The sequence below is a fragment of the Aplidium turbinatum genome, chromosome 6, assembly GCF_918807975.1.
Source record: "Aplidium turbinatum chromosome 6, kaAplTurb1.1, whole genome shotgun sequence".
In the NCBI taxonomy this organism is placed as follows: domain Eukaryota; kingdom Metazoa; phylum Chordata; class Ascidiacea; order Aplousobranchia; family Polyclinidae; genus Aplidium; species Aplidium turbinatum.
This window is the reverse complement of record NC_137477.1, coordinates 12,307,570-12,335,277: the sequence shown is the minus strand read 5'-3', so window position 1 is coordinate 12,335,277 and position 27,708 is coordinate 12,307,570. Positions and strand designations below refer to the sequence as shown.

The 27,708-nt window shown below is 36.5% G+C and overlaps 1 protein-coding gene across 3 annotated transcripts; it reads left to right on the top strand.

The window, feature by feature from the left end:
* The first annotated feature begins 778 nt into the window (after positions 1-778).
* LOC145772820 (kinesin heavy chain-like) lies at positions 779-24,072 on the top strand. Of its 3 annotated transcripts, XM_082584702.1 has the most exons (28): positions 779-947; positions 1,641-1,742; positions 2,326-2,413; positions 5,045-5,118; positions 5,681-5,834; positions 6,281-6,424; positions 7,139-7,263; positions 8,514-8,618; positions 8,959-9,107; positions 9,817-9,965; positions 10,286-10,306; positions 11,058-11,170; positions 11,623-11,721; positions 12,199-12,327; positions 12,847-12,993; positions 13,648-13,788; positions 14,145-14,339; positions 15,739-15,897; positions 16,343-16,482; positions 16,850-16,994; positions 17,503-17,592; positions 17,939-18,046; positions 18,238-18,374; positions 18,566-18,645; positions 18,793-18,880; positions 19,304-19,383; positions 19,877-19,899; positions 21,156-21,267. In XM_082584702.1, the coding sequence occupies exons 1-27, from the start codon at positions 909-911 to the stop codon at positions 19,891-19,893; spliced, it is 3,018 nt and encodes a 1,005-aa protein (XP_082440828.1). In that variant the 5' UTR covers positions 779-908; the 3' UTR covers positions 19,894-19,899; positions 21,156-21,267. The 3 variants fall into 3 exon arrangements, with proteins under 3 accessions (XP_082440828.1, XP_082440826.1, XP_082440827.1); XM_082584700.1 differs by lacking the exon at positions 19,877-19,899 and having other exon boundaries at positions 21,156-24,072; XM_082584701.1 differs by lacking the exons at positions 10,286-10,306; positions 19,877-19,899 and having other exon boundaries at positions 21,156-24,072.
* The last annotated feature ends 3,636 nt before the right edge of the window (positions 24,073-27,708 follow it).

Here is a 27,708-nt window from a genome sequence, read left to right as displayed (position 1 = left end):
CATTTGTGAGAATTCATGCACACAATCACGATGATTAATTTGAATCCAATCGGAAAAAAAGTGGGAAAAGTGCAGTGTTTCCGCATATTAAGCTTTGTCCCAACTTCAAGGTTGTTGAGGTCAAGGAATAATGATTGGGAAAATTTTAAAACTCATGGCAGAAAGCAATCTTGGCCTAGATATCAGAGATGTTGCTGTTGTAGGAACGAAGACCTTTTTTACAAGTCTTTTTTCCTGGAAAAAAACTACCCAAAATGTGGGATACTTTTGTTTCTTAAGGATCCAGTGCAATGACAAAATGCTTGTGAAATGTTTGCAAGTGAGCTTGCACATTTTTTAAGTGAACTGAAAGGTGACTCGGGTTGCATAAAATCATTTGTAGTTACGAATTTGCATTGTTTTTCTATGAAATACATGGAAAAACTGTGTGCAGTTGTTTTATGATGCACTTTTAATTTTTACACTTTATCAAAGTGACAGGTTGGTGACTGAGAGAGCCAGTACCAGTAACAAACTTATTTAGGACTAAACCTCAAGTCAAAGCTATTTTCACATTGCTTGTAACAAGCATGGTGGCCTTCTCAATTTTTGAATTTTTTTATTTATGATGGATGATACAGTACTTTCAATACTATACTTACATTAAGTAGGCTAGTAAAAACTTTTTTTATTTATTGTTGCAAAAATTTCTGTTTATGGCCTGTTTCTTTGCTTGCATTGCATTTTTATTGCAACTTATTGGAGAAGTAGTGATTGCAGTATTATATTACAGGGTTGATTAGGCTGGGTGATGTGTTTTCATTAACTGCAGTTCCAATTTTAGTTGCATAGCTAGCACTTGTCAGTGAGAATCATTGGCTAGTGGTAAGCAATAGTAAACAGAAAAGTGGTGTCAATTTGAAAGTACCATGGGGTCCAAAGATGAGGCTGCAGAGTGCAGTATAAAGGTGAGTCAAATCGATTTTAATTTCATTTACAAGTAAACCTTTGCCGGTCAATAACATTTGCCTTTATTCCAGACTACAATCCCCAATCATTAATTTTATTAAACTTTAAGTGAACTATATACCTTTGATAAGTCCTAAACTTTGCAATTTTGTTTACCAATGAAACAGGCATTGGTAACTCAAAATCCAGAGAGAACCCAAATAAACGAATGTCATTTTCGGAATTAGCCAGCCAAAACTACCCAAAAACAATTAAAATGTTTTCACTCAAAAAAATTGGGTTTGTTGGCTGATGTGATTTTACGTGCAATGTAGCCAGCCAACATTTCTAAATGCAATTTATGCCTAGAAAAGTTTGGGCAAACCTTGCAAATATATATAAGCCAAAGCGTTTTACAAAATCATTGATAGACATGCATTAATAACTCTGGTATACAAAACTTGAACACCATGGCAACGCATTAACAAAATTGAAATATGCACCTCAACCATAGCAGATTTGATGCATGATGCTACATTGCAAGATATTCGATGTCTCTTTTAGGTACTGCATGAGATAGATGTCATGCAAGTTAAATGCCATGATAGTACCTTTTCCTAAAGATGCAGGGATCAGTTGACCTAACCTACAATAGCTACAGCAGCAAAGATGGTTGAACATGTAAAGTTAAAAAGTTTTTTTTATTATGTCAGGTTATGTGTCGTTTTCGACCTCTCAACCAATCCGAAAAAGACAGGGGCGATGATTTCCTTCCAAAATTTCCATCCAAGGAACAAGTCACATTTGGCCAGCCAGTAAGTGAAGCTCCTTTTGAACTTTTCTTGTACACCTTTGTCGTTGTTTTTCTGTTTACATATAATATATGGCCAACCACAATATGGTTTTTGTGTTTTCTTTGAAACGAGCCTTTCATGAAATAGGAAAGTTATTGATTGAACACTGAACAGGTAGCCTAGTAATGAGTGATTAACAGATTGACTCTACTTTTTTAACTTGTTGGTGGCTTTGTGTGTAGTGTCAACTGTTGACCCATGTATATTGTATAAACAATGTTACAAACACGTATAAACAAATCTTGCCAATGTGCGAACCTGTAATGATGACTGGAGGCTGATCTAACTGAGTCATACCATAAAATAAGAATTTAAAATGTTTCAATTCGTTTTTATGACTAGAATTGCTTCATATTTTGGCACTTGAGCAGTTACAATACAATGGTTTTAAAAGAGAATTGTTTCCATAAAGCGTAACAATGACAAATGCTAAGACTGACTTGCTAATTCATAGTGCTGCTATTACGTTCATATGGTATGCAGTTGCTAAATTGATACTCTTGATGATTAAGTACAAATTTAAACTTGGCTATTTTCTCTGCAGTCGAAGACGTATTCTTTTGACCGCGTTTTTGCGGCTTCAACGACACAGGAACAAGTCTACATGGCTGGGGCAAAACCGATTGTGAAAGGTTTGTCATTATGAGAATTATAACAGAACGTGTTTATAACTTGTTGATTCGATTTACATTAGTCGAGTGGGCACAAGTCGAAAAGTTACGTAGCTATGTTTAAGCAGATTGCACCTAAATTACCGTATGAAGCAATTGCAGTGTTATGGTCAAAATACAATATTTTACCTAAAAGATGGCCGTTTTATGGGACACTGTGACATGCAATTATTACAACCACCATGTTTTGTATTGATGGCATAAGCTTTAGTATTGATCAACATTCAACAATCAAAAAGTACACCTATAATGTCTTTGGGTCGGAAGTAAAGTTTTTTAACTTGTCATACTACTTTTCAGCCACAAAGTCTATTTGTAAGGGTTCTTACACCCGCGTGCAGGCCCATCTTGAACTTGTAGTCTTATGTATATGTTGCTAAATCTAATTCGTAGCCTAATCGGTGTAATCCATAAGAATTTATTGCCCAGTGTAATAATCAAACGGTGTACGGTACCGTTGGTTGTGTGGACAAGTTTAGTTTGTTTTTCTTTCGTTTTTATCTGGATTTATTTTTCAAAGAAAGCATAAATTTCCATATAAGTTACAGTGGCGTACCGTGACCACTTTGACAGGGTGTTCAGTGACGACAAAGCAAAAGCAGAAAAATTTTAAAATTAACATTGAATTTGGTGCGTTCTGAGAGCATTTTCAGCACAAATTCTGAACGTGAACAGAACTGACAAAAATAATGTTGTCGGAATGGAGAAGAATACAAAATAGATATTTATTTGACAACGCCTATTGAACGGCAACGCCTATTGAATACATAATTAAGGTGTTTCAGCAATAAGGTACAATACCAGTAACATACAAACACTCTAATTACAAAACGATTAGATGTGTTGTTTTAGAATGCTGCATCAATGATATTGGCTGTTGCCATAAGCTTTGTTGCAGATTCAGACAAGCTAGTCCTAATTTACTGGCACTTGGTGCCTAAAAAACATTTTATCTTATCTTGTTTCCAACTCTGATCACCTCAAACTCTAATCCAACAAGCTAAAAGTTGCTATTGCCTGGGATTCCCCCAATGACGCGCCAAGGTGTTCAGATCAGCGAGTGCACAGCCTGGCTGAACTAAAACCATTGCTGTTTTCGCTGCCTTGTGACGTCATTTTTCTTAATTGTTTATTTTAAATAGCACTCGCCAAGCTGTCAGTGCACACCCAGCCTAAAGGTAATGACCGAAAAAAATTAAAGGCAATGACCTCAAACGTTGAAGTATTAAAATTAGAAGGGGACGAGTTTTGCAATTGAAAAGAAAGCAATCAGCATGCAGCAAGATGTTAGAATATCATGAAAGTAAAGAACATCGACAACCGATGGAAATTTTCTTTTTTTCTGGATTTCTTGGGGTGTTCAGTGAACACCTTGAACACCCTAAATATACGCCACTGATAAGTTATCCCATTCCGTCTCTTTCAGTTTTTTTATATTTCTATTTGTGAGAAAGTCGAAGTTCTTTTGCGATCGTACCGGATATAATGGACGCTTTACAGAATAAAACAATCGCTTTTTTCATTGGCGATTTTTGCGTATGAGAGGTTTACTTGGTTGGCCTTCACCAGTTCACATCACTTTTTGAACTGGTTCTTCTACCGGGCAGACACTTTACCGCCGTGGACACTGGACAGTGTTTCGGTTTGAAAGATTGTTTTGGTTTTAAATGGAAAGCAGTGCTGGTCTCTAAGCCAAGATACTCTGCTGTAACGCAACATTGCTTCTACAGCCGCTATTTTCACCCATTCACCCGATACACGTTGTGACTGTTTTACTGTTTATAATTCGCAAAAAAGATGTTACCAATTACAGGATTGATTCTTGTTAGGATGTACCAGCAAGTCCTTCACTTCGGTTAAGTGCAATTTACCATTTGTGCTCTCACGTACGTTCTGTACTGCTTCTACTGGCAACTTGAAAGAGCTATGATCGATAAGCGAGCGTCTTTTTGCACACTTGTCAATTATTTATGGACCTGATCAATACGTTGCATGGACAATGCAATAAATGGTCCTCATTCGGCTAACTTGTTTTATTACTATTAGCTTTATTTTTATTTCTTGAAATGTTAGCCTTACATTGTTACCGGCTGGTATTGTAATAGTTTCGTTTGTGTTGTTTTGTGGAAAACTTGTACAGAAATTTCTTTTAAGGATCCAAGAAAACTGTTTTCATAGTAAAAACGTAATCCAAACTGCTTGCTTACATTACAGTAGTAAATGAAGAGTTGGCTTTTTGGTAATGCACACATAGCACAGTATAGGACCACATGGTTTCATACTGCAGTTTTGAATTTGCAAATTTTTTATCATTATTAATCGTTTTAGACTTCCTTGGAGCCGCCGTCGTAAGTATAAAAACGGCATGTAACAAAGCCTTGTAATTGAGAAAAAAAATTGAGGAAAACACATTAGAAGCAAATGGTATTTATAAGTGTGTGGTATGTTTTCTTGAAACATTAAATGAAGTACGGTAACATTTTCTTGCCTTTTTTTTTCTCATTGGTGGATTTTGGACTCTTAAACTAGCATTGTCCCAACAACACTTTGATGTTGAGATGTATTGCTAACAATACACATATCTACCTTCAGATGTCTTGGATGGTTACAATGGAACTATATTTGCGTACGGCCAAACGTCAAGTGGTAAAACACACACAATGGAGGTATGATTTGGCATAATATCAATTTAACAGCAAACTGTAATACAGCGGGGTAAGAGTAGAAAAATCTCAGTTACTCTGCCTTAAGTTCACGTGTTTTGTCACTGCCTGCCACTGCCAACGAATCTGAAGTCCGTTATCTGTGTAAAATTAGTGAAAACTGTTGTTTGGGTTGATAAAACGTTTAGTGTCTCTTCTCCGTGAGTATAATGAAAGAAATCTCAACCTGACAGTAGATAATACTACGTAGGGATGATGTCACCGATGCATCGGGTGCCCAGCATGGTGTGAGATGTCAATCGCAAGACTTCAGTTACCAAACCACCAAATAACACAGTTGCAAAAATAGCAACTTATACCTTGCAGGGAAAGTGCTACAGTACCGGTAGAGTGGTGCTTGTATTTTTTTGGTATAAAATTCAGTTGCTCAGACTAGGTTTGCATTGAACGAGACCTACCTTACACGCAATCACTAACTTGCATAATCTTTATTGCCGTAAAATTCCAGTCACTCTTTTCACATTGCACATGTTTACATTTGCTAATTGGTTCCTGTATTTTCAAGGGTGTGCTGCATGATGATAACTTGCGGGGAATAATTCCACGAATTATAGATGATATTTTCAACCACATATATACAATGGACGAAAACCTTGAGTTTCATATAAAAATATCTTATTTTGAAATTTACATGGACAAAATCAAAGATCTCCTTGACGGTAAGAGGTTCTGTAGGGTTGTCACGTGTTACGTCATAATGAGTTATCGTACAGTTACAGTAAGTTATTCCCCACAAACAAGAATGTTTGAAATTGAAATAGACATAAGTCTTTTTGCGAATTTTTTATTTACCAATTTTACAAAGTACATTTAAAACTGTATATATACATTTCTTTTTCACGAAGCCAACATTGTTGTAAACGCATATTAACTTTCTTCTCGTAGATTTAGTATAATAATAGTAAAAGAATATGTGTAGTGTCACATCTATGATTTAAGCTATGATGATGGTGAGAAAATCATTCGTTCAGTAAAATAGAACGTTTTCAGGCGAGTTTTGGATTCGCTTAAAATTCCTCCTTAATTTTGAACACGTTCGAAATATCAAAATCTTTCGCGTGTTTCATGTTTGTTGTCTTTGTATCTTTATGAAGTTTACTTCCAGTTTCGAAGACGAATCTCTCCGTCCATGAGGATAAAAACAGAGTCCCGTATGTGAAAGGATGCACGGAGAGATTCGTTGCTTCTCCCGATGAGGTCATGGAGACAATAGACGAAGGGAAAGCGAATCGCCACGTTGCTGTCACAAGTCAGTACAATTTTAATTCACTGCTCTTCAAGTATTGCAGCAACTGATATACTCGAACCATTGGAAAATGAAATGATTTAAACGACGAATCTATTTTTTTTAGACGTTTGAATTCTTAGTTCAAAATTAAAGAGTTTGCACCCTTTCATGTCTTCGCCTTGGATATTTTAAAATACCGTAGGCTGGTCTGGTCGAAGAAAGATTCCCACACCATGAGTAATTGCCTAATTGGGAATGCGTTTTTGTAAAGCAACTACTGCTTCGGGATAGATTGGACAACACACCAGCATTTCTGTAATTTACCTGTTTAATCGATACTGACTTTTTGTTATGTAATAAAATACACTTTAATAAATTAGTCATGCTGTCGGTGTTCATTATTGTTACTGCACCTCTTGGTTTTTAATCTTTCCTTCCACTTGTAAGGTTATACCAAAACAATCAAACATTTTGCTAAAGCGCAAGCTTGTATGACTTATGTTACAAATTAAGGTCTAACGTTAGGCATGAATGTCATCACGAGGTCCCACAACGTAACACTTTACAAGTCGAGTGTTTTTAATTTCAAGTCATTTGGTTTTATTATTTTTTTTTTAAAGAAGATTCTTTTTTATTTTGTTTCCTTCATTTAAATGTCGATTCAATGTAAACTAGAACCCAACAATTCGATATTTATCACGAAATTGTATTGGACGGCAGTGACTTTATTTTCAGACATGAATGAGCACAGTTCTCGTAGCCACAGCATCTTCCTCATTAACGTAAAACAGGAGAACACAATCACCGAAACGAAATTGACTGGGAAGCTCTACCTCGTTGATTTGGCAGGAAGTGAAAAGGTGCGTTGAATCTTTTGACCTTTCTGACCACACAAGGCGAACTTCTGCTCCATTATAGAAAAACTGTTGCAATATTATCTGCTGGTTACGTGAACGATTTCTAATCACAGTGAAGTCTTCCACTACTTTCTGCATTCTTGATATTATTTTGAATCAATAAATTCATATGCATTTGTTCGAATTGTTTTTAAGCCACGAGATCTTCGTTTTTCTTTTCAGATTTAAGCTAAATAATGTTTTCAATGCGATTTTTGTTTACACATAAAGTGGAAAGTCTGTGAGTCAGTTGCTTTCGTATTTTTAGTGTTATTCTGCATTTCTAGTATGATTTACATGTATCTTACAACTGGCAAAGCTGAGCTTACCAGTTTGCGGATTTCTTTCGTGCCATGTTGTCATCGTATTTTGTGGATGACTAAATCGACAGTCGATAGTTTAGTTTCGTTTCAAGCTTTCGCCTAAGTTGTACAGTATCTTCAGTCCTTCACAAATGACATTTTGAATGACGACGGAGCCACCTTTACGGCGACTGCTGTATAGCTGTAATTCAGGATCAATTTTCCTGGTTTCTGAACACACTCGTTTTGATACGATAGAAAGGAAAGCTTGAATTATTTATCTGTCGTGCAGTTGAGAGATAGGCCTACCGTAATTGAGATGTCTTATTCCGAGTCCACTGATAGTGATGGCTGCCTTGAGAAGTATGGTGGTTGTACCTTGTACTTTGCCACTGTTTGCGTTTTTTTCTAGCCGGGCGAGAAAGCTTTGACCATGCGCATATAAGTTATGATAATAAATTATTCGAACAGTATAATTTGAACCTTTCACACAATTACACTTTTGTGCGTTTTATGTTGTAGTTAATTAAGGCGTATCCTCTGCGGTCAAATTTGCCATGTCCAATCTTTTCTTTGTTTTTATCTCTTATACACGCGCTCCCAAACAGCAAGTCAGTCGTCTTTTACATTGATTCAACGTCTGCAGACGTTGAATCAATGTAAAAAACGACTGATTTGCTGCCTGGGTGAAGTCTAGCTGCATTGATGCAATGCAAATGTCCAACCATTACGATTCTAAGCGGATAACCCTTTAGGCACTTACAACCCTTGATCAATGTAAACATTAATCTACGGCTATTTTTCAAGATTTGCTTGACCTCGAATACTCCGAGATCGAACTGTAACGGTTGTTGTTGAAACGTCGAACTAATGTTAAAATGCATAACTTTGCAATTCAAATATGGATTTTAGGTCGGAAAAACCGGCGCCGAGGGCACAGTATTAGTGGAAGCGATGAACATCAATAAATCTTTATCTGCACTTGGCAACGTCATTTCTGCACTGGCTGATGGAAAGGTAATGTAATGTAGAGTGAAATCTTTTGAAAACGCTTGGAACTTTTTCCCTCATTTTGTAGATTAGAAAATGTCTATTAATAAGCAAAGGCCTTTTTCTATTTTCTTTTAATTATTTCAACAAAGTTTCAAAAAAAAAACTTTTCCAAAGCTGATTAAAGTAGAAACAGAGCACTTCTGCGCACTCTTTCACCTAACCGAGTCCTAAGAGCGTTTCGATATGAATAAAATCAGCCGATCTACTTAATCGGTGAATAGTTCACTGTTTGTGCTTTCAAGCCTAAAACTTTAAATTGTTGTTGACGATTGTGACGTACATGTATTATTCTTTGTCGTTCCAGAAAACTCATATACCCTACCGCGACAGTAAGATGACCCGCATATTACAAGACAGCTTGGGAGGGAATTGTAGGACCACGATATTTATCTGCTGCTCTCCGGCAAATTATAATGAGCCCGAAACAAAGTCCACGTTAATGTTTGGAGTCAGGTGAGACTTGGTAACTTTCTGCATCGTTAGCATGCACGTTGAGCAAGGGATGCCCAACATTGAGCATGAGGTGCACTGCTTCTTCTGCTAACGTATTTGATGCATTTCAAGATAATAGAAAAGAACTTTTCCAAAGCATCAGGTTACTTCAAATTAATGCGGTTCGACATATTTTCCGGAGAAGTTTAAAGGAGTAGACTAGAGTGATTTTCTTAAAAAGCACCTTGAAGAATGAATTTTCATTCACAATGCGAATAAATGACATCGTCTCACATTTAATCTTACCATTTGATATTTATACACGATTAAAATGTTGACTTTCTGCCGCCCCTTTGTAATTCATTGTCATATCGCATGTTGCAGCTGGGTAGCTGGTACGACATGCGTTCAGTCACAAATGGATCGATGAGAAAGTTTATGGTGAAAAGTGTGAACAAAACATCGCAAAAAATGGTTTTCAGTTGCTTGTTAGTTTTGGTCGAGCCTAACACACCTTACTTCCAATGCGGTATCTATTTTATCGATTTGTACACATTTTGCTTGAAGAGTTTCGCAAAGTGATTAAAACTAACGTCATTTGGCACAAAACTATTAATATTTTTCATTGAAATTGCATCAAGTTTCGTTCTATTATTGTTGTATCACCTGTAAAAAAAACATTGCAAAGTTTTCTAAGTTTCCTCTCTGATGAAAATCTTCCTCCTCCTAGAGCAAAAACTATCAAGAACTCCGTGCAAGCCAACGTGGAGTTGACTGCGGAACAGTGGAGGAAGAAATACGAGAAGGAGAGAGACAAGAGCAAGCAATTCTTCATCACAATCGCCCATCTCGAAAAGGAACTGGCGAGATGGAGAAATGGTGTGCATCATGTTTTGATTAGTTGTAAAAAAAATAAAATTGTAGAGACACAATAATTTTATTTGGCTCGATCCTGCGTGCTTTAGACTAGATTAAAATGTTGGTATCTTGTTTCTTCACATTATCATAAATAAAACATCATCGAAAGCTTTTTCACTGAACTACGACATCCTCTTGTACTCTTAGCCCCATTGTTTCATCACCTTGTTAATATGCTATGCCGTTTCATAAGAGTCTTGCAACATTTTAAAGAGTCTCTTCACTTCAAAAACAAACAATTTTCATTAAATACTTTGTCTTTGTTTTTCGCTTGCTTGAAGATGAGAATTGCAATCAAATCAGTAAGTAAATCCGTTAGAGACCGTTTCATGTGGGCTTTGTGTTACTGCATACCAGTAGAGGTAAAGTCTTCCTTTAGTCTGTGTTCTGCATGTCTAACTGTGATGTACGGTTTTATTTTATTTGCAGTATTTGTATGACGCCTTTTGAATTGCGCTATGTGAGCATTACGTCTTTGTTTCTTGTGGCTTGTGGGCCAAAGTTGTACAATGGAAGCCAATTTACAAGACAATTTTTTGATAGACTATCTTTCATTCACATGTAAATAAACACCTTTGCAAAACAAGAAAGCATTAAAAGCATCAAGACCATCGTTCCTTAAAAGTAATGCTAGTTGAATCAAGATTTATATAATCATAATATAAGCTATATATATGTATATTGTATATTTATAAAGCTCTTCTGTTAACAACAGTTCATCTGTTTATAAGGAAACATGAAAGATATTATCAACAACCACTGTCATCATATTTTTCCAACTTCATCAAGGCCCTTTATTTTTAACATCACGACTCTGTATTGAATGTCGCACGTTGCTCATGCATTTGAGTCTCTTCCCAGACATCAAAATCCGTTATTTTTACATTGATTCGGCATCCGCAGAAGGTGAATCACTGCAAAAATTGACGGATTTTCCTACCATTTTTTGTTGTTTTTGGCGCTGTTAGGCGACGTTTAAACAATGTAAAAAGATTTTGCATTTCCAAACCGTCTAATTTCTGAACGCTTTATTGATTAAATTTCTTTTTCAAGGTGAAACTGTTCCCACTGAAGAAAGGGTGGACACGAAGAATAGAAACTCTCTCATGCCTCTAGTGGACAACCAGCCCGCCGTAGCTGCTCTTATAGGAAACGCAACGCAATCGGTAAGCCGAAGTTGACAAGTTTTGTTGCACATCTTGCATGTAGTTCATAAGGCTGAATTCTATAATTTTTTTTAAACTATGTATTCAGATATTCAGCACTGTTATTTTCCAATGCGGTATTTTCAGTACAGTTTTTTTCTCAATAATATTTTGTATTGGCCAGCGGTTCAGGTGCTCTGCTTCCCATCACACGATCTTGGTTCGACTTCCAGATGAACCAGAGGTTGAAAAACACCGCTCACTTTGTCTAGACTGGAACGAATTGTTAAGTTGTGTCGGCGTAGTTGTTGATGGATCGGCTGTCGAGATTAAGTTCTTTATTTTTTCACAATGTTGAATCATAAGTTTGAAAAGCTTCCTATATATTTTGTTGATTCAACGTCTTGAAAAAGGTTACTTTTATTTTTATAACAATGAAATTCGGCTCTTATCTGTAACTACATCTTTTCCAGATTGCCAGTGTTCAGTCAAGCGATTCACTGGTTACCTCGGCAACCACAGATTCCCTTGATGATGAAAGAAACAATCTTTACAAGATGCTTGACGACAAGGTGGGAGGATAACAGCACGTGTGATAATTCTCATTAATTCAATGTTGAAAGCTCCTGACTAGACGTCAAAATTGATTGATGAAAAACATTTATTTAATTAAAAGAAAAATTAAAATGAATCTATGTCTCATAATTTCGAAATATTTTCAAAACTTTTTTGACATTTCAAGTGCATTGAAGTGCTTTTATCAAGTTGATCTGCTTTCAGTTTGGCATATAACTGATTTTTAGTTATTTTATATCAGAAACGAGAGCTGCGCGAAGAACTCCAGTTAAAAAAGTTTGTAAGATTCTTTCGAGAATTAAAAACAACAATTTCCAAATTTTTAAAGTATTTAAAACCTCCATCACACTGTTCACACATATGCTTTTTATCATTTTCATATCAAACTCGTCATTTTTTTAATCTTTCCCATTTTATCATAATATTCACTGGGTAGTTTTACTCAGCTATGACTCATGAAAAATTGTTTCCAGGATGAAGAAATAAATCAAACTTCCCAATTAGTCGAGAGCCTTAAGGCCCAGATACTGGAACAGGAAGAAATGATAGCCCAGACCAGATCGGACTATGATGGGGTGCAGGAAGACATGACACGACTACAGGTATGTGGTTACACCTTCTAGACATATTGTAATTAAAGGAAGAGTGGTTATTTCAACGTGTAGTGCAACTGGGATTGCTCGCTTTGCGTTATGAAAAAGAAGTTTTGCTTTCCAGGGTAGAAAAGTTCAATTTCGAATATAAGTTCGAAATAATTTTCTTAGTTTATTAAAAATATTTTTGTTGCAAAGGTGATCGGTTTTCATTAATCTACCCCCATGTTTTTGCTGCAGAAATTTTAATCTTTATAGTAGCAATTTGTTGTTGAATGATTTTGTTTTAAGGTTTAGTTATTGCAGGAACGTTTTTAGTGAACCTATTACACAAGGTTTGCTGATAAAATATAAAACGTCTCAAGAAACAGTTTTTTTTTTACATTTCGTTAATATACCTTTTCTATTCATTTGAAATTTGTTTTTCCACACCAAACTACTTTAACAACTTCATGTCTAATTCAATTTATGAAAATTGCAAAAGGCAACAGTCAACAAATTTTGACTTCACTTTCTTGTCATGTTCAGTCTGAGAATGAAGCCGCCAAGGAGGAGGTGCAGGATGTGTTGCAAGCTCTGGAAGAGCTAGCTCTCAACTACGATCGGAAGGTACAGATTGCCGAAGAGAAAGGAAAGGAACTGAACCAGATAAATGAAGAAATGACTGAGAAAACGGTAATTGTTTCGACAGTGAAGCCTGTATGGGCTAGTAGAGCCTCTACAAATACGTGAATCTGCCAAAAATAATCTTTAGAAAATGAGTATTCTTTGCAATTAACAAGCAGTATCTGAACAAGCATGGCCATTGGCCACCTGGAGATGCGGCCTGATTTGTCACATTTTGCAGATTTTGATAACCGCTACTGCTAGTGTCTGACTGAAATTTTCTGAGATTTTGGTACTTTTTGCTGTCTTTTAATGAAAGAAGAGCTTATTGTTACCTTGGGAAGCAGTAGCAAATGAGAAAAAGTAAGTTAAAAAACGCTCAATCTGAAGGCTATTGAAAAATTAACAGTCTGATTAAAATTTTCGAAATCAAATTGTCTTTTTTTTTCAACATCGATGATGTTAAAGCTTATTGTGTCATCTGGGGGAAAACAGTAAAGCAGGAGAAAATATACAATTTTTAGAAAAATTTATTTTAACAGTCGCCAAAAGTTGGCAAAATTAAAAAATTTCTGCAAAATATGACAAATCAGGCCGCAAATTTTGGTGTTATGCAATTGTCAGGATAAGTAACGTATTTTCGTAATTTCATCTTAAATTCACCCTTTGATTTTCTATGAGTTACGTCGCTTGATGTAACCAAGTCCGTGTGTTGTTTTGTAGAAAAACCTCCACACAGTTGAAGCCGAACTGACGCACGTCAAGGAGGTCAACGAGCTCCACAAACGACGCATCTATGACGTCATGACGTCCGTGCTCAAAGACCTGAACGAGATCGGAGTCGCTCTTGGAAACAAAGAACAGGTTTTGATTGAATTCGATAATTTTCTATGCTTTGCAGTTTTATTAAATACGTAACGTTTAAATTTGCCTATTTAGATTTTTTCAAATACATATTTTTTGTTCTCACAGTACGAGAGTTAGTGTTACCACATTCATCGAACGTGTTATATCGCAGATTATTTGCCAGAACGAATTAAATTTATTCATACAAAACAGCGACTTCATGGTGTTACATAATATTTTCGTGTTTCAAGAAAGACCTCGCTTTTTGCAAATAAAATTATCTCTTATACATTGGTTGCAGGCTGCATCATTTAGTCCCGCTTTTTCAAGAAAGGAAAGTTTGTATTCTTACGTCAAATGATGTTGTTTCGCAGCAAATTCCTGATTCATTCGGCGACAAATTCGAGGAGGAGATCACAATGACGCGGCTCTACGTGTCCCGGATGAAGTCGGAGGTTAAACAGCTGGCAACTAAATGCTCCACTCTCAAGTCCCTGCAGGAAGAAGGGAGTAAGAAGTTGGAGGAAAGTGAGCAAGAGCTTGCTGCTTCCCAGCTCCTCATCCAGCAGGTCGGTCACGCTTCTAAATTCTTTGAGGATATATTTTTGCAACATCACCAATTATCTTATTCAAGTGAAGTTTGGTGCGTGGTTGCTCAAAAATTTGAAAAAGCATTGTTTTTGCTACTTGAAAATATAAGATCAACAGAGAAACCAACAGATCCAACCATCAACAGATCCGTCAGCATCAACAGATTTAAGTGTATTTTGATACTTTCATTGTTCACTTGACCATAAGTTGTCAGCTGTATCCTGAAGCCTTTCTCTCTGAGGTGGTCATGGTCATTGTGGTATCCAGTCATCGATCTGCCAGGGTGTCGAATGTCCGCTATCTTGTTTGTTTGGACAAAAAATTGATGTTTAAAGAAATATCTTTCTCCAGACGTTGAATCAATGTAAAAATAACGGATTTTGCTGTCTGAGTTTGAGAACATTGAACGCAAAGCATAGAATACACATGTTTTTCTGCTTCAAAAGTAGTAAAAAATATTTTTAAATCGCATGTCATGTTTATGTAACTACTACGTGATTCAACGTCTATTTGTCAAAGCTACGTCACTTGAGACAAACCGTTAAATTTTTCATGTTGCTATGAAACACTAAAGAGAACCTGCAATACCTCAGCCAGCCAACTTTGTGTTTGTCTCGAACGCAAAGGGTAGAATTGTTTAAATTATTCATAAACCAACCATCTCTATGTTTAATTTCTTAGCAGCCTCACCTAACGGTATTGTTGCCGATTGCATAATGCATAAGTTTTAGAAGATTTATCCTTCAGATAGTAACTTTTTACGTTGTATAAGAAGGATATATTGACGTTTTATTGACCACATTTGCCGCACTGACGTAGAAATAAAGCGTTTTTAAGTAGGCAAGTTATTACTCACGAAGCAGTGGCCATGGAAAAGTTTTCGAGTATACTATTGCGTTGAGACGTTTTGGTTGATGTGTTATTTTTGTTTGCTTTTGCTCTTTGAGGCAAATTCAACACATGTCATGCATTTTATTGTGGATCCCTGAACTTTGACCTTTTTTGTTCTTGTTTCGAATCACCAACACAAAGCACTGTTAATTCAGTGGATTTAATATCAATATCATGTGCAAACAACAGATGTCATGCAAAGAGTAACAACTTCGCGGTTTCAATGGAGATATCATTCTAGCATCAAATGTAACAATCTAATATGTGTGGTAGAGAGTTTGCTATGCCGTACAAAACATTTTATTTATTCAGTGTTATGTTCTAGTAATAATGATAATACAAATAATAATATGTGTAGCGCTGTATATGCTTACTTGCTCTAAAGCGCTTCACAATATAAAGAAACAGTAGATCTGAATGTAAAAGCAATAAAAACAAAAACTATTCCTTGTTAAAAGACACACTAAAATATATCTTCTTTTCCAGCATGAAGCTAAAATGAAGTCCCTGGTGGAATACATGAAAGATGTTGAGAACAAGAAGAGGAGCTTGGAGGAGGAAGTTGACAAACTCAATGAAGAAATCGCCCAGCTTAAATCCAAGGAGCTGATCCACAACGTGAGCATCAAGGATGAGAAGCCAACAGTAAGATCCGTTGTCACGTTGATCACGTTTTATCTCCTATTTTGTGTGTCGCTTGATCTAAATCTTTCGCAGTTAATTTTTCACGACTTGAAGAGTGACAGCTGAAATTGCAACGTGAGATGGTGAGCATCTGTCAGTCTCAGTGACCGCCTGACTGAACTTACGTCACTAGTTCAAAATCTCTACCACCAGCAGAAGGCTGTGCTCAGCGAAACTGTCAACATTGTAGTCCAGATAAAGGATGAATAACTAAGGATGAAAGTTAACTGAGGATTGAACTCAACTAAGGAATATGATGAATCTTGAATATTCAGCTAACTAAGCCTGACTACTGACCAGTGACCACACCTTAATATTGTTGTATATATCGTTTGTTTTTCATTAAAAAACTGTCGTTTGAAGACTGATGTACGTCAAACATCATAAGTTTCCTTTGCTCTTCAAGGGTGAAAAGGAAGCTTCAAAAGAGACAAAACAAGTTCCAAACGAAGCTGCGGATACGCACATCAGTAGCCACCATCAACAAGTATCTCGACTTCGCGATGAAGTGGATGAAAAGATGAAGATGATCGAAGGACTCAAGGAGTAAGTGCGACTGACAATAGTATGCCTCTTTCGCCTTCCATTCTCCTAAGTAAAAGCACACCGTTCCTTGTTTGAAAGTCTGTGGTAGTTTTGCATTGATTAAATGTGTTTAAAACATTGAAACAGCGTCAAAGTTGCTATTAAGTTCACATAACCATTAACCATACAACACTTCACTGTTTTTTTTACATTGATTCAACGTGAACAGACGTCAAATCATGTATAAAACGACTTAAACGCTGTCTGAGCACTCAAACGACTTTTGAATTTGATTTATGCAATGTCCATCTTTCAATAAAGCAGTTTTTGACGCCCTTGAGCGTTTTGAAACGAGTTGCGCATTTATTTTGTTTCCTTGGTATCCTAGCAACTATCAGAAGTTGTTTCTGGAACACGAGAAGCTCCAATCAGACTACGAGAAGCTGCGTAAAGAGGAGCGGGAGAAAGAGCTGAAACTACGAGACCTCCATTCTAAGTTTGACCGCCGAGAACAAGCGAGACAAGATTTGAAGGTAAGAGCAATGTTGAGGTGTTGAGCTCACATAGCCTATGTTAAGGTGACATAACCTAAACACAAGTACTTAGTTTTTTAAACTTTGGGTAATATCTCACATAACGTTAATATACTATTTTGCCTCTCAATTGTTTTTTTCATCATTCTTTGTCACAGTGTTATTTTTTCGAGTGTCCCTGGAGGTGTAGTGGCACAATTCTGCGATTGTTATTTAATTAAAAGTCAGTATAAGGTGTTCACTGTTGAAGCTCTCTCGGTAGCTTGTGATACAACAACAGCTCGTAACAGCACTTTAAGTTAAACTTGGTATCTTGGGCTGTGTCTATAATGCGCAAAGCGTTTGCATGCACCTGAAGCTCACAGGATCAAGCTTCAGAAAAGACTCCTGTAGTCCGAAAATGACTATGATCTCTTCATGCAGTTCAACTGCTTGTACTCGAGAGACATAGACCGTAGCGACTTATCGGTCGCCATGATAGACCATTGACTTGACTCGACTGTTTCAGGGTCTTGAGGAGACTGTGAGCAAAGAACTTCAAACTCTTCACAATCTACGAAAACTCTTTGTTCGCGATCTCAACGCCAAAGTGAAGAAGGTGAAGGTTGCACGTCTTTCACTTCTGTTGCTGTTTTGTGTTTTGGTATCGACTGACGAATGTATTTGACCGAGAGGTTGACTTATTTGCTAAACTTGTTTCTTTAAAAAACAAGCTAATTGTTGTTTAATTGCAGCTTTGCGTTTTTTTAAGACAGGATTCAGGTTATCATGGAGTAAGCCTAATAATCCAGCTTATTGTGGCTTAGGTAGACGAAGTAACGCATTCCTATCCGTATTTTAAAGCGCTGAGAAAACGCATGTATGCAATAGATTTATCGCTCTGAATAAAGCACGCTTTATTGCTACTCCTGTAATAATTTAATCGGTGGAGCATGTCGTTTCAGCAATTGGCAGGCGATGACGTTGATGACTTGGGAGGTTCCATCGTGCAGAAGCAGAAGATAACCTTCCTTGAAGGAAACCTGGACCAACTGACGAAAGTGCACAAGCAGGTGAAACCATCATCCGTTTTTATAGAACAAAGGTTATTTCAACTTTGAACATCTAATTTTATTCCTATACTTAGCACATGTTCAAGGCAGTGTCAAATGTTTTAGATTATATTCATGGCGCCTCGTTTTTTGCCATTTTCTCCCTACTATAGTGATTTTAACAAAGGCCGTAAACTGAAATTTTTTCACAGTTGGTTCGTGACAATGCCGACCTACGTTGCGAGTTGCCCAAGTTGGAAAAGCGACTCCGGGCCACAGCGGAGCGTGTCAAAGCCCTGGAGCAGGCCCTGAAAGATGCCAAGGAAGGGGCGTCACGGGACAGAAAACGGTTTGTATTTTTTGAAACGCGATTTGATCAAAAAAAAGATTTTTTATTTGTTAAATAGCAATTTGTCTTTTTCTTTCAATCCACCTCAGCAGGAGCAAGCTTTTTTCTTTTCGTTCGAATCCCACAAAATCGTGTTATATTTTACATTGTAGGTATTGAGCGCGTTAACACGACCACTTTGTATTTTTCAGGTACCAGCACGAAGTCGATAGAATCAAGGAAGCTGTTCGTGCCAAGAACATGACCAGGCGGCCACATTCTGCACAAATCGGTAAGCGGACCACATTTTTTTTTATAATATTGACTTAAAAACTATGCAAAACTAAGTCAATTTTAATTTTTTGTTATCGCTTAATATTAAAATTGTGCTTGCGCATGCATGTTTAAATTTTATTTTAAATTTCACTCTTTTTTACAGCAAAGCCAATCCGTCCAGGGCAAAGTACCCCCCATGCATCGCTCCGTGGAGGAGGTCAACCTGTTGTTGCTATCCGAGGGGGTGGCAAGTAAGCACAATACTAAACTATCTTCTACACCACCGTGCCTGTTGTGAGAATAGATTATTTTCTTTGGTAACTGCTCTGGAAAACCCAAGGTTTAAGGCAATCTGTTTGTAATTGCTTTTGTTCGACTGATTATTATGGAAACACTCTCCTTCCAATCAGAAAACTTTGTTGGAAGATCAATTCTTATGTATCTTGTGTAGCTTGTGTATCCTTGTAAAAGCTTTGAATAACGCAAGCCCAGTGACCGAGATTAGCGGCATAAAATCACTGCTTGTAATTCCCTGCAAGACTTCCACGAGCTAGTTGCCGCTGAATGAAGAGTTGTCTTTGACGTGCGATGCTTAATCGCACACGTCGAGCATTGAGCCAAGATTATTATCAATTAAGCTTTATTCGATAAACAACAAATCTTTTCATCTTTAGAAATCGATCTCCTAACACAAGATATGATGACGTGGCAGGTGGCGATGGCAATAGGAAAGCGATATCATCCAACACTACCGGTATGTGTGACAAGTTTCTTGGTCAAAAGTTGCTGTTCTTAATGTAAAGTGATTAAAATGCACCGCGACTTTAGGTTAACGTTGAAGTTATTTAATATTTATTGTGTTACCTGACTTGTTCCGAGCGAAAACGGGCTTTTACTTTGAAGTGTCACATTAAATGCAACTAAACGTTTTGTATACAATTCATATATAAGGCTGCGAAATTAAAAATTCGGCTTTCATTTAACAAAACGTATGACGCTTAAATAGTTTACCGGCACAGTGATGATCACGTGCCTCATCTGGTACAAAATATGCCGATCTTTGTCTTCTCAATTTCTATTTGTTTAACTTTTTTGCTTGACTAGCTGAATATTGAAGTAGAAACGTTTGTAATCTCTAATATCTATTACTTCTCACAAAAGTTCGGGTATAACATACGGTAAGAAAGTGCGGGTTTTTTTATATTTTTCTTTTAAAGTGACATTTTTTTCGCTTTCTTTGTTTGCAGAAACTGAAGAAAATTAAACCCGGGTAATCCCCCGCACTATTCATGTTTGAATTGCTTACAATAATTTGATTTGCTGTTTCATAAAAGCAATCTTGATACTTTCCCAAATCATTTACGATTTTAACAGCTTGAAATCAAGTTCTCTGTGTGGGCTAAACCCTGATTTAAAAAAAAAGATTATAACGCCGCCGACATACGTCGGGCATACTCTTTACAAAAATTTGAGTTGTACTTGTGATTACAATTTTTGCTTGCTTTTAAAAAATCACAAAATACTTTTTTTTACTTCGACTTGCACTGAGACATTGATGATCGATAGGTGCGTGGTTCGATGCCTTCTGACAGTATGTCGCTTGAAACCCAACCCATAAAAGTAACACAAAGACCCTTCTCATTAAACAAACGAATCGATTAATCCTCACCAATTTTACATTAGTTTTGAGTATGGGGCATGTTTTCTGCAGTGCTTCGTATGTAAAAAATGCAATATGAACACATCTTTAAAATCTGTCTTTTTTTCTGCCTACTTTGTAGCATGGGAGTGAAAAGGTGACCTTATTGTACTGTGTGGTGTTTGTTTGTAATTTTATTTAATTTGGGGATGAAAATATTTTGAATAAACAATCACCAATACGCTTATTTAATTATTAATGGCATAATATTAAGATTAATTGTATATTCAATGCATAATTGCATTTACATCAAATAATTCTTCAGTTTAACTATCTGTTGTAATTTGATATTTGATGACGTTTACACAAGCTTAACGGCTTGCAATGAGAATAATTAACAACTGTTATAGGCAAGCATTTCGGTCTTGACAATTCTGTTCTGTCTAATCCACATCTCATAAACGCACATAATAATTGTTATTTGTAATTACATCACTTTTTTAAATGTTAGTAGGTAGTTTTCTTCATATTTTGTAGTTTTTTTCTTTATTTTTCTGCTGATTTAATAACTATGCATGAATAGAGTAAACAGGATTATGACATCATTGTAGCCTACTATTTTTACTGTAGCCTATAATATTTTTGTTTCATGAACAGAAACAGTATTCTAAATTATTATTGGTTTTGTTTGACATAAATATGAAGTAAATGTTGATAAAATTTTAACTGAAATGGGTAAAGTTGCTCGTTTGAATAGTAGTTTTCCAGAAAGCAAATAAGTCTTTTTTACATTGATTCAACGTTTACAGACGTTTTGAGCGACTGATTTGCTGAGTTAATCTATTCTAAGTTCAACTCTTTATAAAAATTACTTTTCATGAATTTAGGTTTCACTACAGTGGAGGTTATTGAAATGAAGAAATTAAGGCAACAACAATTATCCTCCCAGCAGAAGCCTCCGCATCAAAGATACCAGTCTAATGCATAGTTTTACTTGGCTCCTAACGTTAACCTAACAATCAGATTGCGTTGATTTATCATCATACCACGATTTATCAACGCAAAGCTTTGCTGCAAATACCGAATATTTTTCTTTACTGTTCTTTCTCGTAACTAGGAATGTTTTCTACTTTAAAGCAATAAAGTGAATCAGGTTACAATCTCAACAATTCTTTGATACCATTTCGAATTCTGCAAACAAAAGTAAACGTCCAAGAAAATATCTCTGATAAACAAGTCTTCATGATTTACCGGCTGATAAAAGTAACCAGCTTTGGTTTGAAACCAAAGTTTTACTAGGTTTGCTTCAAAACCGTCTTGTTTCCTGATACTTTCTAAGGGAATGGCAACATAGGTTCAAGAAAATAAGGCGCTTCCCGTTTCCCGCTCCCCAGCAAAAGTTGCCGTTTTCACATGGTCTAAAGACAACTTTTTCTGGCCTAATTTCTAACATCAGAACACTGTTTGCCAATGTTACACTAAAATAACCTAGCCCGCAATCCAGTCCTTTTTTACATGGATTCAGAGTCTGCAGACGTTGAAACAATGTAAAAGGACTGACTTGCCGACTTGGAAAGTATGCAAACGAGCAGAATGTAGTTGCTCAAATTTGCATTTTTTGTAAAAAAAATGTAATTTTTCAAGTGATTGTATACGTGTTTTCTAACTGACAAAATTGATCGTTTATATGCTGATTCAACGTAAACAAACGTTGAAGCAATGTACAAAGTTTATGATTTTGTGAATTAAATGATTAATATATTTTCCCTGTGCAACCTAGGTAGTTTTTACATTGACAAACTTCAAACTAGACTCTTTGTCAAGGATAGCACGTCACATCAACCGGTTTTACGTCGGTTTAACGTCTGTAGACGTTTAAATACGAATGTAAAATGAACTGGTGTTGTTTTCTTTGCTGAGGTCCATTTATAGCAAAGAATTCTTTCCATTTTTACATGGAAATAGAACTATTTTTTTGCTGGGCTGCGTAGTGTTAGTTAGGCCAATTCAGCCTTGTGTAGATTTATGTTGAATTTAACATTTCTTTATTTAAAAGCAACGTACAATCACAACGCCAACCACATCAGTTGTAATTATTATTTTCATCAAATGAAGAATATACTTTCTTTTTGCCAACATCAACAGTATCACTTTGTGGTGCACACTACTATGTTGTTGACCCCACCGGATTTTTAATTAGGGGTTTCCACATGGAGTAGCACGTTTGATCACCGGCAAAAGCCATACCTGCCAAGATATATTATTTTTTTGGAGATTGTTTTGTTTTGGTCTCACCATGTCACGAACAAGCAAATAAGAATGACATGATCAGATGCATGCAAGCAAAATTTCATTAAAGTTTTTGCAGATCATTACTGGTTTGCAAATTACACAGTGGTTTATTTTCTTACATTGGTTATATTCACGGGCGGCGGAAAGTTCCCTGCTTTCTTATTGGAATTTTGTAAACACTTATCGTCAGGAATAGCTAACTTACGTTTTCTTAGTATTTTCTGTTTCCCGGAAAGAGAAATTGTCTGCAATCGTTGAATCAATGCAAAACGAACATTGCTTGCTGGTTGATGAGGTTCTGCATACATCTCAACGGCTTCTGGTTAACGTTGTTGTTGCATTTATTTATTTTTGTGGTGAAATATTGTCTTATTTTCTTTTTATCCCAGCAACCATACATGCCACGTTAATGCGAAATCAACCTCATTTGCATTAGACTTTCGAACGTAACACAATGGTACATTTCGTTCCTTTTTTTAAAAGCTGGGACGTTTCGTGTAAACCAAAATTGGAGGTCAAAGTGTTGCACGAAAATCAAATTATATTTTCAGTATAATGTTGAATTACTTGTTTTATTTTATGGTTTAGGGGTTTTTTCTCAGATTGCGGTGGTTTAATAATAAGTCAATGTGGTTATAAGTCACATTCTGAATAATTTGTTAAAATTTTTGCATTCTTTAATACCGACTGAACGATTTGCAAAGACTTACAACAAAACGGTTTGCACCGTTTTAAAACGTCGCATTTCTACGGGAAGGCTTGCAAACTGGAGACATAAATTCTTTCATAGTTGCGCCTTTTTTTGCGTCTCGTAAAAATACCAATTTGGTTGGAAAACGTACAAACAATCTCACGACCTTCAAGAATAGAGGCCATCGAAAACTGACTCATGAGCGCTCAACATTTTCTGCCATTTCTTATATTGGCAGGGGAATAAGGTGACATCTTGTTATTTGAATATTACTGAGTGAGAAGTTGTATTTTGCTAAGTCATCACTTGCGATGTTTAGCTTATCGAAAATAAAGTCTCTTTTTTGCCTTGATGACGTCTGCAGTCGTTGAATCGATGCAAAATGGACAACTTTTGCAAGCTGGGATCTGACCGAGCAAACAAAAGTTCTCTTTGACATTGCTCTTACGTATTGAAACGTAAAAAGAGCAACTTGTGTCTTCTGCTTATGGGTAGCACTAACTCAGCAAAGAATCGTTTCACACGTAAATCTAACGTTATAAGTTGTCGAATTTGTGAAATAATTTTTGACCAAGTTGATTTAGTTTTTGTTGACTGAGTCTTCATCTGCATGTTCATCGTATGCACGAGCGCTACAACCTATTTGCTATCAAGTGATCGTTGCGTTGATTTAACGTTGGAAGATGTTGAATTAGCGTGAAATGGTGTAATTTATCAGCTATTGATACATTTCTAGCTTAATTGTAATTGACTGTCCCTTCTCGCTGCTTTGTTGATGTGGAATGTGTAAGCACTGTCTAGAATAAATGATATTTGATGTGCGCGATTCTGTTTTCTTGCAGTACCGTTTTAGGATGCTGGTTAGATTGAGAAACTCGGAATAGTTGTCAAGAATTTTTTGGTTAGCAAATTTTTGAGGCAATAAAGCAGTTACGTTCTAGCATAGTCGCAGGTGAGTAAAACGTTTTGAGGGAGCGAACAACACCTGCCCAAATTTTGTCTTTGCGAATATAACCTACTTTCAAAAACGCAACATTACTCACAATCTCTGAGGTGGTGTGTAGTCTAATACAGGGGTCGAGAACCTTTTTAGAGGAGAGAGTACATTTCTGTTTTTGGAAATGTATTTCCTTTAGAACCATACAATGCTTTAACAGTTAATACAATTAACATGTAGTGGCAGGTGATGAGTTGTAGAAGTGGGGCCATGTGTTTACTGAAAATGAGAAAAACAGCTGGGGGAACCCCAGAAAATTTTGAAAAAATGCGTTTAATTTGGTGCAATCTGAGCGTATTTTCAGCTTTAAATTGTAGTGAAAAGTTAAGATAAAACTTTCTGTGAGCCAGATGTAGTCACAAAGAGCCATGTATGGCTTACGAGCCATGGGTTTCAGACCCCTGGTCTAATAACTCCAGTCATTAACTTGACAGTGTACGAAAACATATATAGGCAGCAAAACGTTCCTTAGGTAAAGAAGGGTGACTTAACTTTGTACTGTATTACACTCACAGATCTGTCTGTGTTCCAATTACCGTAAATAAACCATCAAATTGAATCTTTCTTGCATCAAACTTCCACCTTTGAATAAAACTACTTTTAGTATTTGATGTAATATTATAATGAAATCATAGTCAATGTTATTTTAGTACCATCGTTACGTTAATAACTGGACATTTTTGCCCAAATATTTTTACAAGTAACTGCATTAGTAGGATATGGACAAAAAGCTTAAACAAGTTTCCGATGCGTAAACAGAAGTTACCAGTGAGCTACTCAAATTATACCGATGAAGAAATGTAGGCTGATATCCTAATGAATATCTGAAATAAGCTTACATCTGCTTACCAATTGCATTCTTTTACATTTAATTTCTACAGATACTGAATCGAAGCTTAACATTCAGCCCAAATTGCAATACCAAATGCAAAAGCCTCCAAAATTGATGATGCTACCGTTTGCATTCATTGAAGGCCTACTTCAAAATACAACACTACCTACAAAGTTCCTAAACTAGTAAAATGTTGAAAACTCATGGTGAAAATTGATTTGTCCAAATAACTACACATTTTTGTGTAAATGATTTTATTAATAACTGCATTAATAACTTTCATCATCCTCGAAAACGAGGGATAGCCATTGTAGCGGACGGCGAGTGGTCTGAACATCCGCCCATACCTAGCTGTTGCTGCTACAGCAACATCCCGGGTACCAGCGTGTAGCGGGGATGATCTCGAGAATAATACCTTGCTTCTTTTGCGAGTATGAGTTTATTGCAAAGAAATGAATGAACTTCCACGTCGGAACGTTGTAGCCAAATAATGCCTTGAATTCAAATAGAACGAGCTAAACCAATTCAGAGCATAAAAACTACACTACAACCATTAGGGTTGGGATTTCGGGATCAAATTTGAAATCCCGGGATTTTTACTCCTTAATCCCGGGATTTCTCGGGATTAGCAAAGTAGGAAAATACACATGCAAGCTACACAAACCACATTTATTTATGGTAATACTGACGCAAAAACATGAAAGCATCGAGAGTATCATCGTTAAGACGATTTCTGATTTTGCTTGCAAAATATCCAAGAGCTGAAAATGCACGTTCAGCCTCAACAGATGTTGGCTTAATACTTTTGAATGCCTCAGCCTCATATATATTGTTCAGGTTTTCTGGCCTTTTTTGCTTGCTTCATATAGCAGCATTTCTTTTTGCATTACTGGAGCGCCGACATCACAGTTTTGTGCCTCTTTACTTTCATCTTCCATGCGACTCTTGAGGTAAAGTCATTTCAGTGTCATGGCTGCTATCTTCTGTAATGGCATTTTCATGCTGTTCAGTAGAGCCTCGATCCAATTCAACAGTTGGGCTTGGGAACAATCTTTGAAGAAGGTTTGTGGCCAGGGCAGCGAGTTTCTGACGCTTTATTTTATGACCAAGCTGATCCTGCGGTTGATCAATGTAGAAAGGTTTCTTGGGGTACCCAAAAACGTGAACCAGTTCAGCATTCCGACGTTCGTCGATTCGAAACCTAAAGCTTTTCTTCAAGTCCTTTCTAATTTTCAAATTTAGTTATTAGTCCCTTTGTACTGGACGCTGAAGCTTCTTTTAAAACGACTTGACAGAAGTTACATTTTGCTTTTTTTCTGTAGATTTACAACACAAAAAGTTTTGCCACACCTCGAATTTTCTCTTTGAACTTACATCTTCAAAATTTGCCATTCTGAGCTAAATTTTAATTTCTCCTTTGTAAAAAGATAGGGAATAATTAACAAAAACTGTCCTAACAGCACAATGGCACAACCGTCTTTCTAACGCTAAAGTACCCAGTTGCATTTATGCTACGACTGAAGCGATTGCCTAGTTCATTGTTATACCATGGTTGTTATTATTATCACACTAATGTGGAGTGTTCGACTGATATTGTAAAGCTGCTTTAAAACCAAAATAATATGAGCGTCAAGCGATATGGCAGCTTTTGTAGATGTTTTCTGGAAATCCCGGGATGTTTAGATTTTTGTTTAGATAGATGTTTAGACACATCAGCTTTTGTTAGATGTTTTCTAGAAATCCCAGGATTTTAATAAAATTAATCCCGGGATCAGAAAAACGGGTTAAAATCCCGGGATCGGGATTTCCCGGGGTCCCAACCCTAACAACCATAATTAAACTAATATTGTGATTTCCAAGAAAGGAATCTGTGGCAAACTAAGGCACCACACAACTGGCCGACAAAAACCATACTGAAAACTCACAAACTGAACTGAATTGTGTTTCACGCTGAACGATTGATTTTAAAGGGGCTTATTGCTTCCAGCAATACAGCATGTGTCAAGTGGTCAAATGCGCAACGCTACAACAACGTAAAACTACGTATGTAAATCAAACCGAGGAAACGCCCTAATCTTCAACCAGCGTTCCAAATTCCTAACAAGTACAATTTTCACAATGGCAATTATACTAAGGTAAACACGAAAAGGGCCGCAGGCGCTACACCATCATCATCATCATCAGTAGGACATAGAGAAAAAAACTCCTAAGGTTACCAATACCCAGCAGGCGTTTGAATTCTACCCATGGCCACCTAAAGATACGGCCTGATTTGTCACATTTTGCAGAAATTTCCAGGTTTTTCTAACTTTGGGCAAACGTTTAAATAATTTTTTCTAAAAATTAGATTTTTACGCTTTCTTTACTCTTTTCCCCAGGTGACACAATAGGTTTTAACATCCTCACATGTTGAAAAACAAAGAAAATTTGATTTCGAAGATTTTAGTCAGACTGTTAATTTTAAATAACAGTCCGATTTTGCGTTTTTTAACTTACTTTTTCTCATTTGCTACTGCTTCCCCAAGGCAACAAAAAAGTTTTATGTCATAAAGAAACTGCAAAAAGTAAAAACATCTCAAAAAATGTCAGTCAAGCACTACCAGTAGCTGTAATCAAAATCTGCAAAAT